Source organism: Carassius gibelio, chromosome A19 (assembly GCF_023724105.1).
Source record: "Carassius gibelio isolate Cgi1373 ecotype wild population from Czech Republic chromosome A19, carGib1.2-hapl.c, whole genome shotgun sequence".
Taxonomy (NCBI): domain Eukaryota; kingdom Metazoa; phylum Chordata; class Actinopteri; order Cypriniformes; family Cyprinidae; genus Carassius; species Carassius gibelio.
Window position 1 is genome coordinate 27545025 of NC_068389.1, and position 22802 is coordinate 27567826.

At 34.3% G+C, this 22802-nt stretch overlaps 1 protein-coding gene across 1 annotated transcript; it reads right to left on the reverse strand.

Annotated features, from left to right (window-relative positions):
* Positions 1-7311: 7311 nt before the first annotated feature.
* On the reverse strand, positions 7312-21811 carry LOC127935710 (TGF-beta receptor type-2-like). The gene is made up of 9 exons (XM_052533809.1): positions 21645-21811; positions 19537-19687; positions 17101-17318; positions 15378-15531; positions 14980-15170; positions 12233-13017; positions 10724-10865; positions 9258-9382; positions 7312-8106 (listed from the first exon to the last, which is right to left on the reverse strand). The coding sequence occupies exons 1-9, from the start codon at positions 21703-21705 to the stop codon at positions 7939-7941; spliced, it is 1995 nt and encodes a 664-aa protein (XP_052389769.1). The 5' UTR covers positions 21706-21811; the 3' UTR covers positions 7312-7938.
* Positions 21812-22802: the final 991 nt, after the last annotated feature.

Sequence of the window (22802 nt, forward strand, 5' to 3'; positions counted from 1 at the left end):
ACTACCGAACTGACTCAAATGATCCGCGAACTCACTACAAGCTCCCGAACTGATTCAAATGATTCGCGATCCCCAAACTGACTCAAATGATTCGCGAACCCCAAACTGACTCAAATGATTCGCGATCCCGCTCTGAACTTCCGAACTGACTCAAATGATCCGCGATCCCGCTCCAAACTCCCGAACTGACTCAAATGATTTGCGAACCCACTCTGAACTCCCAAACTGATTCGCGATCCCCAAACTGACTCAAATGATTCGCGAACCGATTCGGAGTTCGTAGCGGGTTCGCGAATCATTTGAGTCAGTTTGGGAGTTCAAATCGGGTTCACGAATCATTTGAGTCAGTTTGGGGATCGCGAATCATCAGTTCGGGAGTTCGGACTCGGAGCTGGATCGAATCATTTGAATCAGTTCGGGAGTGCTTTTTCGCCTTTTTTCACTCTTTTACAGGCTTTAAGAAAGAATCCGTCTATATATGGTGAGCTATTGTTGCTGTTGCTTTTTCTGAACTACAAAATGAGTTTTATATTCATTATTGAGTGATTATTGAATGAGACTGTAATTAATAAATGTAATGTTTTAACTAAAGGGGGTCGCACACCGGACGAGAAGCGCAGCGCCGCGTCGCGTCGCGCCACGTCTTTAAAATTCGAACACATTATTCTCTATGTGAGTACACACACCGGCGGCGCCCAGCTACGACTCAGAACGCTGTTCAAATTTCTGCCGCGCCACATGTGAGTTCTGCACAAGCGGGGAGCAGAGTTGCCATGGAAACGGGGCGTCAACACAAAAACTTGCAATCTGTAATCTCCATCTCTCGCGGTTTACTCTGTTTTTGGTATGTTTAGTCGCCTAAATCACACAACTGTTATATACAAATGTTCCTGACGCATTTCTTACTTGTAATGTTTCAATTAAATGTATTTTATAGAAATGGTTTAGTGTCTTCGAAAAAGTCTGTTAGCATTTTAGCAGTTTTCAGGTAGGCTAACTCTATAGATTGAGCTCTTGTTGACGAAACTCTGGGCTTTTAATCTAATTTTCGTGTGTGTATGAGATATTTTGATAGCTCTGTGGATGTTTTTCTGGTGATTTGTCAATGGTGTATTGGAAAAGGCTAACCTGTGAACCTGCTGTCAGACAGTGAGTACAGTGGGGTTTCAGTCAGGGCCTTCAGTAAACAACTGTAAGATACTGTACACATCTTACGCATCTCTGTTACAGCTAACGGAGCCTTATGTGTAATGCACTTATTATGCCACACACATGCTCTAAACAACAATGACACCTGATCAACAACTTCAACAGTAGGCTAGATTAGTGTGGGTAAAGGGATAGTTCACCCCAAAAAGAAAATTACCTGTCATTTTAAACTCCCTCAGGTAATCCAAGGTGTGGGTGACTTTTTGGTAACACTTTATATTAAAGTTCAGTTGTAAGTCACTTTTAAGTGATTAGTTAATGATAAACTAATCATTTACAAAACATCCATAAGCACTTAATAAGTGATATACTAATAATTTGTGTCTTTTTTGCAAATTAATTTTAAAGAAATTTACAAGTAATTAGATTATGATGAACTAATTATTTACAAAACATAACTATGCGTTCATAGAAATAAATTATATGTTAATATTTTTATCTATGTTCTGTAGATTAAGTTATAAATAATTTACAAGTGACGTGAATATACATTCGATAATGATTTAAGTAATATGCTATTATTTACACATCTTTCATAAGTAATCTTTAAAAAAATAACATCATGAAAAAAATCAAACAGATCCTTAATGGTTAATAGTTATTAGTTAATATATTATGAATCACTTATAAATCATTGAAATGTCAACATTGTACTATTATCTCAATAAACATTATAAATCATTTACAAAGCTTTCTGCACCACTTAATCTAAAGTGTAAACTACTCATCAGTTGTAAATGTTTCACAGACTTTGTGGTTTCGAGTTGTGTGTGCGTATGTATATATATATAACGAAATGGATACTGAACGAGAGCAGCGGTCTGCGGTCGCGCTGCGGGTTCCCAGGTTTGTGTCCGTTCTCGGACCATTCCGTGTATTTCCACTGTAGAAAAGGTTGTTCCGAGCCGAAACTGACTTCTTTCATATTTGTTGACCAATATACAGAAAACTTCATCAGTATATAATCATAAACACAACCGTTTTTGTCTTACGTGAACGTAAACAGATGAGAAAGAAAACACACGTAGATTTGTAGTAGTTTTGCTCTAAGAGACAACAGCCTAATAAACGTGCTGCCTGTCATTAATGTTAATCAAAGAATAAAAGAAAACCATTCACTGATCTTGACTGAATATATTTAATAACTTTAATTGATTAGTCTTATTTTATTTATAAAAAGAAAACTATGCAGCGTTTTTAAACTTTTAATGACAGTTTCTGTACCTGAAATTTTGTTCAGTTGTATTTATTTATGATATTGCTAATTGATTTGTTTGTTCCTATCTTATTACTGACTGGTTACTTGTCTTTAACACTTTAATATTTGAATTCATCTTAATTTAGTTGTTTTTGCTATAGTATTTTTTTAAAGCACAGGCAAAATTCCTCTTGCAGTGTTTTGTAGGCTACTGATTTTTGCTCATGTTATTCAGCTGCAACAGAATGCTTTATAAAAAGACAGAAACATGTTTGACATCAAAATGTTTGACTTAATTTTTTTATATTGGATTTTTTATCTTATTGGAATTGAAACCAGGAATCAATAAGAATCGGAATCGATAAGCAGAATCGGAATTGGAATCGATAAAATTAAAATGATACCCAACCCTACACACCGGACGCATCACATTTTATTTGCTGCTATTTTAGAAACACTGCATGATTATCTCAAAATATATATATATATATATAAAAGAAAAGTTAACACACTTTGCAAAAGCACAGCGCAACGTCTTTGAGAAGTCACAGTTATCACACACACCGGACACATTCAACTATGTGAACTATGTGGCATATGTGTTTGAAGTTCAGTGTTTAAAAAAAAAGAGCAAACGGAAAGAAAACGCGCAATCTGTATTACAGCTTTCTAGATGAAGCATACAGACTGTATTAGAGCCACAGAAAGACCAACGTTTTGCTGAAAAATGCACAATACATACTTTATAGTCTAGGGTAACGTCATTATGTAAATTTACAATGATTTGGGACAAATATAAAGTTATTTAATAGAAAACTATGTGAACGGTTGCATTTAAATTTGCGTTTGAAGTTTGAAGTGGCTTCTTACATCAAAAGGGTAGCACCATCTGTAGTGCTGGCCATAGACTTTTTAAATGTAGGATATTCCAGGTCAACCTCAACTAAACTAATCACAGGCAATTTGAGTACATTACACAAATGAAAATGATACCTAAATAATCAATAAAAACATTTTTCACACAATTTTGTTTTTTATAGGGCCAGCAGAGAAAGCCCTGCTGCCCCTGACGGCCCAATACTGCTGGAACTAAAGGAAGTATAACTTTTTGGTATTTTACTTTGAAATAGCCATCCTAATAATATTTGGTGCTCGGACACACTTTTTTTTTTTTATTATTAGATTAAAAATACATAGTTTAGTATTCACACATCTAATAACCATGCACTCCAGTTATATGTGAGGAAATACATAATCTTTTGTCTGAAATTATATGAACAGCAGCAGCTATGCTAAACGTTCTTCTTTTTATTTCCTGTTTCTATCTGAGGATGCCCATCCCAAAGATTCTAGAGATTACACCAGCTCCAGACTGAATCCAAACTCACTTGTGAAGACTTCAGATGACGCCAACGCTCACAGACTACAGACGATGGCGAATATACATTAACACACAAAACATTAGACACACAAAACAAATATTATCCTTATTTTGCCTATAAGGGTCAATTTGATGATTTTCAACCTTCTTTGTAATATTGCAACGTCTCTTATATCTGTTAGTTAGTTATGTGTACCTGCATGTCCCCTTTTATTTGTAAGCAGCACTCTGCAGGATGATGCAAAATGAAATGACAAGTTTTGACAAAATGACAATGGATCATCTAAATGAAAACATGCTGTTTTGCATCAGTTTTGCAGGCAAATAAATGTTATCTTGGAGAAATAAACATTGTTCTTTTACAAATGTCACCTACAATATAACAATACAAAATGGATTGAACATTTTTTAACATACCCTTTAAAAATGTTGAAAGATAATGTTAATGTTAACTGAACACAAAACTAGAGACTTGTTTAGTAAGATTTTATCAGAAAATATTTTAGATTTTTTATCATGGAATTTAAAACATTTTAATTGCTTAATTATTGTTTGCCTGGATTTATTTTGTGTTTATGTAACTCTTTTTAAAAAGTTTTTTGCATAAAGTTGCTTTAATAAATGCTGACAGCACTGAACACATGACTTTTTATTATGAACTAGAAGATGGTCTTCCCAGTGAGTCTCAGTCATCTGGCTTTTTAAACTGTAACCTTGAAACATGCATTTTCTGTAAACCTACTCTGAAATAAGTATTGTAAAAAAAAAAAGTGCTATACTCATACAATATTTAACCATGCAAGTACTGTAGTAATGGTTATTTTTGTAGTTACTATGGTTTTACTGCAACAGTCATAGTTAAACCATGGTGATTGTAGTAATACTATGGTTGATTTTGTTTTTACTATGGTTTTACTGCAAAAGCTGTAGTAAAATCGTGGTTAATTTTCAAAAGACTACAAATAATCCTGAATTAATATCCACTTTTGATCAAAGCATCTTGTACATGTTAATGTATATGTGCATGTAATATGAAATAAAGGAAAATATTAATAAATACTAATAAAAGTTGCATCTGTTCTTGAGAGTGGTGGTTAGCCCCGGGTCCGTAACGATGAGCAAAACGCCGGTGAACCACGTCCACGCAGAGCGGCCAGGATGAATCGTCCCAGCATCGTTCGGAGAGCATTTCCGATCAGAGGCCGACGTCGCTGCGATATCTTCCCTATTAGCAAACGCTCTCTGAGCGATATCGTGCCGATTTAATTTTGTAGACCTGGTCGACGTCGGCCCAACGTATGTGTGCTGTCTGAATCATTCAAATGATTCGCGATCCCGCTTCGAACTCCCAAACTGATTCAAATGATCCGCGAACCCGATTTGAACTCCCGAACTGACTCAAATGATTCGCGATCCTCAAATTGACTCGCATGATTCGCGATCCCGCTGCGAACTCCTGAACTGACTCAAATGATTCGCGATCCTCAAATTGACTCGCATGATTCGCGATCCCGCTGCGAACTCCTGAACTGATTCAAATGATTCGCGATCCCCAAATTGACTCAAATGATTCGCGATCCCGCTCCGAACTCCCGAACTGACTCAAATGATTCGCGATCCCCAAATTTCTCTTGGCACAGCGATTAGAAGATTTACAGGTTCACGTGACATCTACGTCATCAAGCTCAGTCTGAGTCTGCGCAGTACGCTCGACCCCCAGGAAGTGTGTGCTTTTAATTACATCTACATTTATTCATTTAGCAGAAGCTTTTATCCAAAGCGACTTACAGATGAGGAAAGTGGAAGCAATCAAAAACAACAAAAAGAGCAATGATATAACAAGTCTCAGTTAGGTTAACAAAGTACACGTAGCATGGGATTTTAAATAATATAATACATATATAAAAAAGAAAACAGAATAAAAAAAGAATAGAGCAAGCTAGTGTTAGAGATCTTTACACACACACACACACACACACACACAATTGCATAATAAATGGGAAAAAAAGTAGAATAAAAAATGATTAGAAAGGTAGTTAGATTAAAGAATACAATTAGAATAGTGAGTTTAAAAAGTTAGAGGGTCAAATAAAGATGGAAGAGACGTGTTTTAAGCCGATTCTTGAAGATGGCTAAGGACTGAGTTGGGGAGTTCATTCCACCAGAAGGGAACATTTAATTTAAAAGTCCGTAAAAGTGACTTTGTGCTTCTTTGGGAGGCACAATCAAGCGACGTTCACTTGCAGAACGCAAGCTTCTAGAGGGCACGTAAGTCTGAAGTAACAAATTTAGGAAATTTTAAATTTTAATTGACTTCATTTTTCTCTGTTGAATCCAATGGGGTTTCTTTTACTGTCTATGACTCCAAGTGGGTATAACTGCAGACCAGAGATTTCCAAAATGAGGCCTGATCTCCAAAAATGGGCAGATCTCCAAAATGGGGCGGAGTCTCCTTTCGCAAAGACTTTCATCATTGGCTGTGGCTTCAGCCTTTTGTTACCGACTCTAAAAAAACTTTATAAATTAAACATTGTTTCTAGTTCATCTAAAATAAAATATGCTCTATAAATAACTATTCTCCATGAGAGCAGAGCCGTTAATCACACAGTCCCTAATCAGCACAGCGTCTCCCCCTACTGTCCACTGAGATTACTACACATCACCATTAAACTGACTAACAGCAAACAATAGCCGCAGGAACTTTACCCAGGAGCTAGGGACTTTGGCCTGGTACTTGGTGTGTTTCCACCGCAAGAACCAATAACTAAATAAAGTTCCAGGTCAAAAATGCCCCTCAGAAAGTCACTGCTGGCGAGGTGGTACTTTTTTTAAAGTGCGGGAACTTTCGGGGGCGGGACTTCGGCGCTAAACATCCTGATTGGTTGAGTTCACACAGCATTGTGATTTCATTGCAAAGTGCTCCTGTGGTAAAGCATTGTATTAGCAAGCACAAAGTTGGGGGTTCGAATCCCAGGGAACGCATGTTAGGAAGAAATTGTTAGCATGAATGCAATATTAGTGCTTTGGACAAAAGCAACTGCAAGAAAAATAATTTTAAAGGGCACCTATGATGCAAAATGCACTTTTACAAGGTGTTTGAACAGGAAATGTGTCTACACAACCATCTTAGAATGATAAGAATCCAACCAGTCTTTTTTTAAATCTTCATAAAACCATACCAGGTGAAAAGCAAGCGGTTTGGATCCTGTCTTCAATGTGAGGTGATACTGCAGTAGCCCCGCCCACCGCTATTGATTGACAGGTGCTTATAACCACATCCTCACCTCACTGATTTATTATATACATTATAATATATAACATTCTGCTGACTCGAATCCCTGAGCTTTCAAATAAAAGTCTGAGTATCTAACCACCATGCATGGTGCGTTTTCATATTTTAATATCTAAGAAAAAAATAACTGATATTCTGCATTAATGTGAAGCTGAATCTGTCCAGCAGGGGGCAGCACATGATATTATCAGAGTGTGTTTGCGGTCCACAAAACATGATTCACAAACAATGAATGATTTAGGATGTTTTATAAAGTTTTTAAACAAATGTATGCAATGATTATACACTGTATGCATAGGAAAATATGCTCATTTTCATGGCTTTTATACTTGCCTGGAAGAATTAGATCAAGACTTATCAAAATCAATCTCTGCTCTGTAAGGCACGTGTGTAAACGTCTGTAAAAGACGGTATTTTCACATTTAATAAACAAACAGCTTCACCTGAGAGTCTCAAATACAGCAGAATTCATATTTGGATAATCTTTGGCTCACATCTTCTGTATTTGTCTTTAATAAACACTTAAATCCGCTGGATTCGGTCTGATTTATCGCTGATAATCATCTTGGGGATTTATAATACTGTCTCTTTACTTGGTCTCTTGATGCACGTCCCAGAATCCTTTGCGTCAGGACTCATGTTCCTCTCTGTCTTTGACTGTTTCACGTGAGCGAAGCAGATTTTCCCTGAAGCTTATAATGATGATAACGAGCGACTGGCATCATACACGCGCTCTGGATATTGAGTATGAGTTCATAGCTGAATAAACGTCACCTGTGCTGGACACAAGCGTGTGTTTGGTGTTCAGTTGTTCCTGTAAAGTGCAAATGTCACAGGTCGGGGGTCTGCGGTTCGGATCTATTTCTCATCGTTCCCAGAATCCTGTGCGCTCTTGTCGTCGGAGCTGACTGAGATCACGGTGCTGCTGATTTCACTGAATCGCTCCACGATGCACTGCGCCGTCAGACGCGCCTCGGGGTCGTGATCCCAGCACTCCTCTATACTGGAACACAGCAGCTGGACGCCCTGAGGAGGAGCGTAAAATACATTCATTTATGCATTTAGCAGACGCTTTTATCCAAAGCGACTTACATTGCATGGAGAAGTTTAGAGTGTAAATATAGATAAATAATAAAAAGATTCCACTGAATACATAAATAATGATTCAATAATATATAATAATAAATAATGATTAAAAAAAAATAATAACGAAGATTAAATTTTTAAATTATATTAAAAAGGATAATAAAAACAATGGATTAAAATAAAATAAATAATAAAAATGAGTTTAAAAACTGATTTAAAAAATAAATATAAATACAAATAAGATTAAACTAAATATATTAATGATTAAAATGAATTAATAAATGATTATAATAATAAATGAAATTACTTTAAATAAATAAATAATAAAAACTATAGATTTAAATATACAATACAAATTAAATTTAAATAATTAAATTGATTAATAAATAAATAATTAATCTACCAGTATAGTACTAGAGTGAGTATAATATATACATATATATAAAATATAATATTTCATTAAAATCAATAAAAATTTATTTAAATAAATAATACAATTTAGATTTAAAAAATACATAATGCACAATAATATACAATATACAATACACAAAATCCATACAAATAAAATGAATAATAAAATGTATATTTAAATAATAAAGTAGTTTAATAAATCTTAAATCTGCCAGCACAATACTTTAGTAAGTAGATATTTAATATTATAGTTTTTGTTAATATTTCTTAAATTAAAATTGATTTTGATATATTTTTCCCTTTATACTGATTTTAGTGAGTTTTATTAATTTTGTGGCATTTTTTTTTGTTTTTTTTAGAATAGGTCTATATTGTTTTATTTAAGTCTAAGTTATTTTAGTTATGCATTAGTTATATGCTAAACTAAATTAAAATGAGAAATGTCGCTTTGGAAACTAGATGAAAAAAAAAATAAGTTTAATACTTATATTTTATTTCAGTTAACACTCATTTTATTTCAAGTAGAAGGTTTCAGTTTTAGTTAATATTATAACCCTGCTGTAAATAAAAAGGTCTGAATCTGGTCAGTTTTGTCGTTCCAGCAGCAGAAGGTTCTTGGCGTCTGTGGGGCGCTGGTTTAGTGAAGCGTCAGGCTCTTTGAGACTAGTTTAGCTAGTTACCGTGTGGTTAGTCCAGCTGGACGGGATCTCGGGTCTGAGTCGGTCTCTGATGATGTCATCCTTCATGCTCTCCACACACAGATGATCCTTCAGCTTCCCGAACGGAGGCTCGTACTCCCGCACATCTGCACACACACACACACACACCAGCATGAGCTCTGTGCTCAGAGCGGTGGGGAATCACTGGAGAGTTGCATTGTGGGAAGTGAGTCAGCAGGGTTTTAACCAGCCATTCACAACAAGCAACACAAATCTGGTAGTTTCCCGCCGCAAATACTCTTGAATCTGAAAGACCCTTAAATAACAACAACAACAACAAAGAGGAAGTGCATGGTTCAGGTACAGGAAGTGGGCTGTGTGACATGACACGTGTAATGTCTCATGACAGCGGTGCTTCCTGTTTCTGACGCATGCATTTCCTGGGAACTTCTGAACAAAGCTTGACTGGTGCTTTTCAATAATTATATATGTTAAAGACAAAAAAAAATTATAACACATTTATTAATATTATAACAATATGATATAATTACAACTATTTAAAATACACAAATATAAGCTTTTTTATTTTTCTATTATAAAATAATTTATTATATTTTATGTAATTATTATAATTAATCAAATGTACAGAAGTTATAATATCATCATATAAATGGTATATATAAAATACATGAAATATAATTATGTACATATATATATATATATATATATATATATATATATATAATATTTAATGCATTTGCTTAATATAATATATATCTGATTTATATAATTATTATAATTATATTTTTATATTCTCTTTCTCTCTCTCTCTCTCTCTCTCTCTCTCTCTCTCTATATATATATATATATAAATTATTTGTAAAATAATATTTTTAGGTATTAAATTAATATTCAACTATATATATATATATATATATATATATATATATATATATATATATATATATATATATATTACATATTTATGTATTTATATTTTAATATAAATATATTAAGATATTTTAAAGGTTTAACTATTATATTAAATATTACATTAAGATTGTATATATAAATAGAAATGTTATTAAATATTTAAATATTCAATATTTAAATTCTACAGTGTTTAAATATGGATTATTCTATTTTATAACATTATATAGTTGTAATATATTTACAAAAAAAAATCATATTTAATACTGTATAATATAATATAAATTTTGTATACAATTTTATTGAAAAGAACTACATGTTTTTCTTATGACTATGTATTTATTTTTATTTGTAAATCCGACAGGGGAAGGGGTGTTGTTTTTTTTTTTTTCTTTTAAGATTTATACATAATTTCTATGGCAAATTCTCTGTGGAGACCATGAGGAGGATCTGCTGTGGTCTGTGGACTGGGATCAGGTGAGATGGACGGAGATTTGTCGTTCAGTGTGTGTGTGTGTGTGTGTGTGTGTGTGTAACCACTGAAGGACGTGTCTCACCGCCGATGGCGCTGCATCTGGACGTGATTTCCCACAGAACCAGAGCCATGGAGTAAACGTCGGCCTGTTTGAAGGACTCGATGTTCTCCAGGTCCATCCTGGACTCCAGCACCTCAGGAGCCATATATCTGGCCGTTCCCACCTGAGAAAGACAGACAACACGTCCTGAAAACACTCCCAACTCATTTAAACACTCAACTTATCTAATGAGAACTTACACTCAACTTAAACACATTAAGATAGATTTAATATGTTTAAGACGTAATGTAAAATACGGACTTTTATTTTGAAATGCTTGTTTTTCCAGCTGTACAATGAGTTACACAGAACTAAAAACAAATTCTATTGCTTTAAATTAAATGCTTTCATTTAAAAAAAATTCTAGACTGGACTTCGAGAAAATATGAGCATTTGTGGTGCACTTTCAGTTCATTTCAGCTTCCTCTTTAAATATAATGCTTTAATTCCTCCAGAATCATCATCATCATCATCATTATTGAGTGTGTGGTTCAAACAGACGTTACTTTCTCTTTCAGTCTTTGATGTTGTTTTATTATTTTTACACTTACACTGACCTCATCACGCTCAGTAATCGTCATAACTAACCGTAAACCATCAATAAAAAAAACTATGGCATAAAACCAAACACTGATCGTAATTAATGCGTAAACTGTTTTGTATCTGCTAGCTATGAATTTTATTAGAAATTTAGCACTGACATTTTCATAACACAAATATTTGAATAGAGAAATGCAATGAATTACTAATACTATATAAAAAAACAAATACATAATAATTATATATATATATATATATATATATATATATATATATATATATATATATATATATATATATATTATTATATAAGAATAATAAAAAATTTTGTTTTAAAAGTAAATTATATATATATATATATATATATATATAATATTACATTTAAATATTTTAATAATCATATATAATTAATAATATATATATATATATATATATATATATATATATATATATATATATATATATATATAAAAATTAGTTATTATAATTATTAACTAACACAGTTTTTGTACATTGTATATTTTTTTAAACAACTTTTTAAAATGAAAAAAAATGTAATGGAATAGTATTATTAAATAAATAAAAGACTAACAATTAAAATCTTTACTTAAAAAAACTATATAAAATATATATATATATATATATATATAAACAATTTGATATATAATGTATTATTATTATTATGATTATAATTATATAATAAGACCACATACTATGTAAAAAGTTTTATGATTTCATATATATAAACTACATATTAAACATATAAATTACATTATTATATTAAGTTATAATATAACAATACATTTATATCTAGTTTTTATCGATTTGTTGAAAAACTGAGCTGTATTAGCATAATTCTGGTGGGCTGAGGTGGCAAGATTCCTTATCATTTCCTGAAGTTTTCCTGAAGACGCCGCAGGGTTGCTAGCACTACACTGATTAGCTTCTCACCTGTCCGCTGTTGGCCAGTTCTTCAGGAGACATGGAGTTATGGAGTCTCAGACTGAGACCGAAGTCGCACAGACAGCAGCTGAGGTCTGCTTTCACCAGGACGTTCGCGCTCTTCAGGTCCCGGTGTGCGATGGGCGCTTTGGAGCGTCCGCACGGCGTCCGGTCAGCGTGGAGATGAGCCACGCCCCTCGCCAGAGACCCGCCCAATCGGCACAGCTCGTCCCAGCCAATCACGTGCTGCGTCAGGAACTCCTGCAGGTTTCCTCGCTCGTGATAGGCTGTTATCAACCAATAGCGTCGCTCGGCCTTCCGGTCCTCGGCGGTTAGAAACTGAAGCACGTTCTCGTGCCGTAGCTCAGTGTCCGAGAAAATCTCCCACTCGGTTTTCCACGAGGCGTATTCTTCGTACGGAAATATCTTCACCGCTACCTTCTGGAAGGATTCGTCCGTCGCTCCCTGCTTGAGTTTGGCTCTGTAGACTTCAGCGAAGCGGCCGTTCCCCACAATAGCGTCCAGCTGGATCGGGAGTAACTCGGTGTTGTGGTTCAGGCTGTTGGCCGAGCTGCTGTCGGATCGGTTGTCGTCGCTCACGATGATCGCGCAGGTCTCGCTGTCGATGCCGCTGGATTTGGGCGCTTTGAGGTTGTGTGGGTCAAACACGTGGAAGCAGTAGAAGGCCGAGAGGAGAACGACCACAGCGATCAGGACGGGGAACAGACTGACCAACAGCATCGACGGGAGAGTCCTCTTACTGAGAGAAGATTCGGTTCCTGGAGGAGGTGAAACTGGAAAATGACCACACACCTGGGTTATTACCGCTAACTAAAAACTATTACATGTTGACTGAAATGAAGTTAAAATTAAATATAAATATAAGATGAAATACTCAAAGTAACGGAACATTATGAACGTCGGCTTGGCAAAATAAATAAATAAATAAATAAATAAATTACTTAAATCACCAACTTAAAATTAAAATGTGAAAAAAATAAAAATAAAATAGCAATATACAAAAATCATCAGCAATACAAATAATACATTTAAAAACATTAACAAAAATGTAATTAGTATACAAATAATAATAATAATTTATTTCAGAGGAAAATTATAAGAAAAATATTTGTCATTGAAGAATTTGCATAAGCGGCCATAATTATGGACATGATTAGGTGCCATAAATAATGAGTCATTAATTAAAACAAAGCTGTGATGCGTGCCGTTACATAATACATAAAACATGTTTTTTTTTTTTTTTTAATGTTTGGACACTTTTATTATATATAATTCTATAATTTAAAATGAAAATTATTTAAAATTATATATATATATATATATATATATATATATATATATATATATATATATATATATATATATATATATATATATATATTTAATTAATTATATATATATATATATATATATATATATATATATATATATATATATATATATATATATATATATAAAAAAAAAAAAATTATTTATTTATTTACATTTATTTTTCCAGAATGTTAGTCATTAAATGTTATAATTTTGAACACAATTATTTCCATTTCTTATTGTTTATTTCCAGCGTTTGGAAGCAACTAAACTAGATATTCACATATATATATATATATATATATAAAAATACATTACATTTTCCCAAATTAATTCAGTGTTTTGATCTTGTTTTCCAGTACCAATATATAAACATTATTAAAACAGGAAACTGATCCAAATGAAGTAAGTTTATGCTTAAAATGAGAACAAATATCTGTCAGTCGAGTGAGAAATAATGTAAGAATTAAGTTGATTTTTCTCACTCCACTGACCGTAATCTGTTATCGCTTCATTCTGAATAATTTCTCAGAAAACCAAACCTTTTATATCACCGTGCTTTTATATATTTAGATATACTGGAAAGCAAGACTAAAATAGACACTTAATGTCACATTTGCAGTGTTTGCATTCAGACGAACAGATATTTTCTGCACCAAAAGTTTCCTTCCAGAATCACATGATGCACCTTCCTGTTTAACCTCGTCTAAAACTAGATTCTGAAGCAGAAATAAACACGAGTGGTGCTTTCCTTGTGCAAAACCACATAATGTTATGCATTACAGTTAACAGAGTGATGTGCGGTCCGAGACTAACTGCACACGTGCACACGCAGAAATAACACACGACTATAAAAACAGCATTTCGGCCAGCGATGATCTATAAACACAGACAGGAAACCACACGTCTGAAGGCTCCAGCACCTCTACAGAGACGTTTTAGGAAACCACTTACACAATTTAACCAACTATTGCTTTCAAAAGGACTTACAAACAGTGTGAAAGAGACAAAACTGTGACGTGAGGGTCTTAATATTCTCATTCTGTTTGAGAACGACACACTTGTTTTTGAAAGAGTCTCCTCTGCTCACAAAGGATGCATTTATTTAATCAATAATACTGTAAAATTGTCAAATATTATTAGAATTAGAATAGCTGTTGTCTGTGTGAGTATCTGTTAAACTGTAATTTATTTTGGTGATGCACTGCAGTATTTTCAGCATCATTCCTCCAGTCTTCAGTGCTAACAGTTGTGCCGTTTAATATTTTCGTGGAAACTGATGCATTTAATTTTTCAGGATTCACAGATTAATAGATTGTTCTCAAAAGAGCAGCATTTATTTGAAATAGAAATCCGTTGTAACATCATACCTCACCTTTGATTAATTGAATGCATCCTTGATTAATAAGTGTTGAGCGTCTCACCGTCAGTGAAGAAGAGCCGATCGTTGCACTCTTCTTCATTGCAGGAGCAGATGTAAACCTCCTCCTCCGTGTCCTCCACCTGCTTCATCTGACAGACGGTGTTGTTGTAGTCCGTCAGATACTGGCCGTAAAACGGGAGCGCCGGATTGTGACACAGCGTTTCGATGATGGCGTTCCCTTCGCTTCTCCTCCTGAAACACAACATACACACTGTTTGCTGATCGGCTGTTTCTCAGCTATGTTCACTTCAATCAGAAGTTTTTAAAGTCTAATAAATGTTCAAATTGAGTTGAACGAAGAGTTGAAAGGCTGTGCTACTGGACAGAGAGCAGATGACTCTGCTTCCTAACAGTGATATTTCAGCATTGTAAACAGAGACACAGATGTAAAACACGTACCAGGCGCTGACGCACACCTCGTCGGGACTCTCGCAGATGGAGGTGATGTTACACGAGGATTCGCAGACGCCGGTGGCGGCGCACGCCGTGGATTCAATGTCACAGAACTTACAGAGCTGAGAGAGTCTGAACACTTTCGTTTCTGAAGTACGCACTGCAAAACACAGAGAGAGATGTTTCCATATTATTCATTCCCTGCATTACAATCACTTCTAATCAATTACACTCACTATTCACTCAAACTGGAAACCAGCATGTAGAAAAAGCTGACACTTTTGACAAATCTTTACCCAGCTCTATAAAACTTTATAAAGTTTTATAAACATATTTATCTGGTTACACTTTACAATAAGGTTTCGTTTTTTAAACACTAGTCATGTTATGTTAGTTAACATTAATAACCAACAAATAGAATTTTACAGCATCTTAATTAATGCTCACTTCAACATTTACTGTTACATTTCAAAATCCAAAACAATATTGGTTGATTTTAGTTTAATTTAATATGGTATTTTTTTATTTTATTACACACACACACACATTCATACATACACACACACATATATTCATACACACATACACACACATTCATACACACATACACACACATTCATATACACACACATATTCACACACACACACACACACACACATTCATATACACACACATTCATATACACACACATATTCACACACACACACATTCATATACACACACATTCATACACACACAAACTCACACACACATTCATACACGCATACACACACATTCATATACACACACACACATTCATATACACACACATATTCATACACACATATACACACACACACACACACATATTTATATACACACACACACATAAATATACACACACACATATTCATACACACACACACACATATTCATATATTCATACACACACACACACAAATATTCACACACATTCATACACACACACACACACATATTCATACACATACACACACACACACACACACACAAATATTCATACACACACACACACCCACACACACACACACACATTCATACACACACACATACACTCACACAAACACACACACAAATATTCATACACACACCCACACACACACATATTCATACACACACACACACACACACACACATATATATATTTGGGGTGTAAGAGGTCATGTTTCAGGATGCACCTCGGTTTTGGAGTAGTGCTACACACACACACACACACACACACACAAGCAGTTGTTTTTGTTTTGTTTAGAATTAGATTGTATCAATTCAGGACTGAAATTCGTTCTGAATGAAAATGCACATTCACTCTCTGCCAGCAGGTGGCGCTAATGTAACAGCAGCGATACAGCGTTTGCTCGGTCACATATCCACCTTATTTGTCAACGCAGAAGTAAGCTGTTTTCTGTGAATGTGTGAGATTTCCAGTTCTTTAGCAGCTGTAGAGGAATCAGGGGGAGAATAAACGCGTGCAGTAAATGCTTAACCTGTTTGCACTTCAAACCAGTGTGTTCATAGCCAAGATAATACAATGCAATAATATGGTGAGACACAAGTGTGTCATGTAAAGCAGCAAAATGAGCAAAACTTAGCAGCTGAAAGTAGCAGATGACAACAGAAGCAAGACACATACAAAATAATACCAGACCTACACCTAATGAAGACCTCAAACACCCATTCAATGACAAACGATGCATGAGAAACCACACTCACATAGAACGAGGTCGGAGCTGTGATCAGGTTTGTTGAGCAGCATGCGCTCGTTGCACTCGTGTCCCGTACAGGCACACAGACGGACGATACGCCCTTTCACGAATCTGATGGTCAGCACACAGTCCGAGCTGCTGAAGTCGTCCAGCCTCACGCCGTACAGCGGCTGCATCGGGTCATGACACATCGTCTCCACCATCACAACTCCATCCTCCCTCCACCTGGAACAGAGAGATCAAGCTCATGCAGCACTTACTGTAGCATGCTGCTCATACTTATTCTGCACTATATCCTGATGCTTTATTACATTTGTCAAATTGTGTAGAATTATAACAGAACTCACTGAGATTAATACAGTATCCCAAAATGCAATGAGCTCAACCTATTATTTCCAGAGCTACAAATAAACCGTGAATTATATGGTCAAAAGGAACAATCTCATCTCGACTGTCAAAAGTAGATTAAAAATTAAATATATTTTATATGCATCCGTTATATATAAAAAAATATTCAAAATATTTTCATACATAAATGCATATTGAAGTAACGAAAAAGTATTATGGTTATTATAGTTAGCTAAAACTACTTGAAATAAAATATTTTTTTAAACTTTATAATTTATATTGTTTCAGTTAGATGCAACCTGCAAATGTTTTTCATCTACTAAATACTAAATAAAGTATTTTAAGGAGAACTGTATAGACATATTTACAAAATATATAAATTAGTGCTGTCAAACTATTAATCGCGATTAATTGCATCCAAAATAAAAGTGTTGTTTACATAATATATGTATGTGTACTGTGTGTATTTAATATAATATTACATATATTATTATTATATATATTTAATATATAAATACAAACATATTCAGTATATATTTTGAAAATATTTACATGCATTCATGTTCATATAATTCATATTCATATAATTTATATTGTGCATAAATATATTTAATATATAAACATATTTTTCTTAAATATATACATGCATGTGTGTGTATTTATATAAACATAATAAATATACACAGTACACACATATATATAATGTAAGGGAACACTGATTTTTAATGATGCTATTAATTGCTATTAATAATTTGACAGCACTAATACAAACATAAAAAACTAAAACTATCTATATACAAAAAAGGCAAAAGCAACAAATGATTAAAACTTTAAAATGTAAATGTAAAAAAAAAATATTATCACAATTTAGGAGAGAAAAAAACCTTTAGCTACATTTATAGTTATAGTATATACATAGTTAAAAACTATGAAATTAAAAAATAAAAGCTATATCAATCATACAATAGTAAATATATGAGTTGTGAATTATTGCCATGACATGTTTATCATTAAATAGTGCATACGCCTTCACAATGTTATTTTAAAAACATAGTAGGCAGTGCACAGTATATAGTACAGTTTTAAAACTAGTATGTGAAATAATGTCCAGTAATCGTGCTGTAAGAGTAACAGGAAGTCAGTCAGCTGATTTACTCCAGTGTTTGTATATTTTGGGTTCTCGTTCCTTTATCTTCTGCTGCATGGAAAATGAAACAAGCTAATGTTGTGCTTTCTCTTTTCATGTAATAATCACAAACCAAACTACAACACCCATAATGCATCAGTGTACAGGTCTGTTTGCACCTATCATGAATCTATATCTATCAAATACGGTTTAGAAAAATAGTAATTGTAGTTAGGTTTTGGAAAAAATGAAATGAAAATTTGCTAAAAATATACTCACACTCAGTCAATTCATGATGTAGATTAGTTACTTTTTTTTTTAATCAGACTTGGAGAAATGTAGCATTGCATCACTTGCTCACTAGTGAATGGGTGCCGTCAGAATGAGAGTCTAAACAGCTGATAAAAACATCACAATAATCCACAGCACTCCAGTCTATCAGTTAACATCTTGAGAAGACAAAAGCTGAAACAAATACATCATAAAGGCGTTTTTTGACCAATCTTTGGCTTGTAAACGGTGCTCGTTCTGTGCAGATTTCTCTCCTAGTTCATACCAAACCACTTTTTCACTGAAGGAAGCAATATTATGGATAGAGGACTGCTGTTTTAGCAAAAAACAACAGTTTAAAGTTTAAAAAAATGATGGATTTGTTTCAGTTTTTGGTTTCTCCAGATATTAACTGATGGAGTGGAGTGCTGTGGATTATTGTGATGTTTTTATCAGCTGTTTAGACTCTCATTCTGACGGCACCCATTCACTGCAGAGCAAGTGATGCCATGCTACATTTCTCCAAACCTGATGAAGAAACAAACTCATCTACATCTTGAATGATCTCGAGAGTGAGTTAATCTTCAGCTAATGTTGATCTGTAGGTGAACTATTGCTGTAAGTGAAGAATGCTGCATCACGTCTGAGAGCGTGTTGGAACAGACCCCAGCGTGATTCATGCTCACGAGTGCATCATACCAGACGGCGGCGCAGACGTCATCTGGATTCGGGCAGACCTTTGGAACGCTGCAGTTCGCCAAGCACTGATACGACTTGCAGCTCGCCGGCTGAGGGTCACATGACTTACACACAGCGTGCGGATTGGCTGTGTGGAGCAGAGCTGATGCACCTGAGATCAGAACAGTATTTAGATACCATTATACCATTATAGAATTTGTTTTTACTTTTATATGTTCTTTTGTAGTAATGTTTTAAATATCTATATAATTTTTGTAATAATTTTGAGAAATAAAATAACTGAAATTATTATAATTTTTTTATATATTTTATTTCAGTTAATAGTTTTATTTTAGGTTACTTTCCATCAATTTTATTTTTAATGAACTATAACAACCCTGGATTGTAAAAAGTATTGTGTTTTAAGAGGTTAGTCAATGGATGGTTGATATTTAATGTGATTTGTCAAAAGCTGACTTCATAAATCCACTGAAAAACACCAGCTGATTCATAGACATTCTACAAACTGCACAAACTTTTCTACAGCAACAAGCATGTGATGACGTAACCGTCTCAACATTCGGCTGGACGTTGCTTCAGTATCTGCGTCTGCCAGGGAAATAAACGCAAACACATGCTGTGCATCACTGTTAGCTGCGGGAAATGGACACAGCTTTTTTTTACCGCAGGTTTAAGTTGGTACATGCTAAACCTGAGAAACATCTGTGTGGACGGACGTACACTATGTTTGACTTCAGTGATGGACAGCGATGAAGATACAGGACGATTTTAATCTAAATACAAATCTACTACAAGTTGCATTAAATTAATAAACGCCTCTGTATTTTTCTTTTAAATAGGCCTCTCTCTCTCTCTCTCTCTCTCTCTCTCTCTCTCTCTATATATATATATATATGTACTATTATAAACATTATGTTTTAATACAATTAATTAGATTATTATAATTGTAAAATATCATCAGGGTAAATAATTAGTGCAGATACTATTAGAGTTTATATTAATATTTTGAATGTTTTTATTTTTATACTTTTTTTTTTTGCAATCTTTGGTGTTTTTCTCATTTCTGTTAGTTTTTATTAAATATGTCCATACAGTTTTTATTTGCTTTATTTAATTTTTAGTTTCAGTTATTTTAGTTCATCCAGTTAAACTAAATTGTATTATTTATTATACAATTCATACAATAATAAATAGAATTGATTATTTATTTGTTTTTAATTGTTATTATTGTTTTATTAACGATTTTGGTTACAATTAATTTTAAGGTGTACTTGTTACAGTATAATTATTCATATAAGAACTGAGTAATATAAATTGCATACTTACTATATGGTTACGGTTAGAAATTCGGCTTAGGGTTACTTGCATGTGATAATGCATTATTCATTGTTATTATAATAGTAAGTACATGTAACATGTAACAAGGACACATTACAATAAAGTGTTACCGAATATTTTTTTTTTGGTTTTAATTTCAGTATAATGGGGAAGAATGGTGAAGGTTAATAATTCAAATCCTTTTATCATTATTATTTTTTTTTAATTATCCTAATATCATAATGTTAAATCTCACCCCTGCTATATTACAACTAACCCGGACTATGGGGTAAATTATAACATTTTACTCCCTAAACCATACATATTCCGTTTGTACTGCATCATGTGATAGCAGACACTTCTAACTATTGTGTATCACATTTTGAACGCACTGGCTTAAAATAACTCCAAGATACAGATAGAACTGTCAAAAATGATCCAATAGTTATGTAATATAGTTTTACGGTAGTAACAAAACATTGGCATGATTTTAAAGCATGCATAAATAAAACAATGACAAAATTGGATTCGTTTCAAACAAACACACATGCACGCACACACGCACGCACGAGGAAACGTGTGTGAGCCTTGTTTTTCCGAAAGTTTGAAAAAGTGAAAGAGGAACTCATAATTAATCTATTTAGACACCATAAACAGTGAGTTTGACGCGACGCGACTCGCTGACGCTCCCGTGAAGCGCTCGCGCTCACTGTGATCATAACTGCGTCAGAGTCATAGCGTCACGTCGCGTCGCGTCGCGTCGCAGTAATGAGACTGAAGCGGAAACTCACCAGACACCAGACACACGAGAAGAACCGACCCAAAAGCGACGCGCTCCATCACCCGCTCCATCGCGTCTGACGCCCGGATCGATGCTCTTATATCGGCTCTGTCTCATTCTCCTCCCTCAGCTGAGAGGAGCGCGCGGTGATGCACGTGAAACACGGAAACGTGCGCGAGGAGCGAGCTCTGCCTCGGAGGGAGGCGTCTTTCTCAAAACCAGTCCATACTGCGCTCACTCACTAGACAACACCTTAGGACAGCTCTAAAGCTGCTGTGCACCACATAGACAGCATTATAGGCATCATATAGTCCTATACATAGACAACATTTTAAGGCATATCAAACGACTTTCCTATTAATTTGTCTCTTATTCTCAAAACCTAGATAAACAACATTTCTGAGTGTCATTAGTCTCCACACTACAGGATTTCCCATGCATGCACATACATACGCAGCATTACAACTAGTTGAGTTTCCAACTTAACATGTCTGGGCATCACAGTTTCAAAACCTTGAGAGTTTTCTACATAAGATGGCATTTTTAGTCATCAAAGTCTCAAAACAGACAGCTGCCTAGTACACAGACAGCATTTCTTTGCTTTCTCTAAACCCATTGAGGTGGCTATATACTGCATTTTTGTGCGTTATTGTCTCAAAACCTATTGAGTTTCCTACATAGACAGCATTTCTGGCCATTCTCAAAACCTAGTGAGCTGCCTATTAAAAACATTTTTAGATTGCATTTTTGGGCATCATAGTCTCAAAAACTATTGGGTTTCCTATATAGACTGTGTTTCTGGTCTTCGTAGTCTCAAAAAGAGTTTCCTTTAGATGGCATTTTGGGGCATTGTCTCAAAACAGAGAGTTGCCAACATATACAGCATTTCTGAGCATTCTCAAAAATAGAAAACAGTTTTAGGCAAAATAGTCTCAAAACCTGTTGATTTATTATATGGGAGTTGTCAACATATAATAAAATTTAGGCACCATAATCTTAAACTGCCTACACAGACTGCATTTCTAGGCATTATAGTAAAAAAACTAAACAAAAAAACAATCTATATAGACAGCCTTTGGCACATGCACTTTAACATAAAGTGCTGTTTACCTAGACATATTTTTTTGGCAACTCTAAAAACTATAAGAACCCTACATAGATAGCATTT

Coding starts and splice junctions, on each gene's coding strand:
- LOC127935710 (XM_052533809.1), bottom strand. CDS start 21,705: ATGGAGCGGGTGATGGAGCGCGTCGCTTTTGGGTCGGTTCTTCTCGTG. Junction 17,319..19,536: donor GACGTCTGCGCCGCCGTCTG/GTATGATGCACT, acceptor TCTCTGTTCCAG/GTGGAGGGAGGATGGAGTTG. Junction 13,018..14,979: donor TCGGCTCTTCTTCACTGACG/GTGAGACGCTCA, acceptor GTCATTTTCCAG/TTTCACCTCCTCCAGGAACC.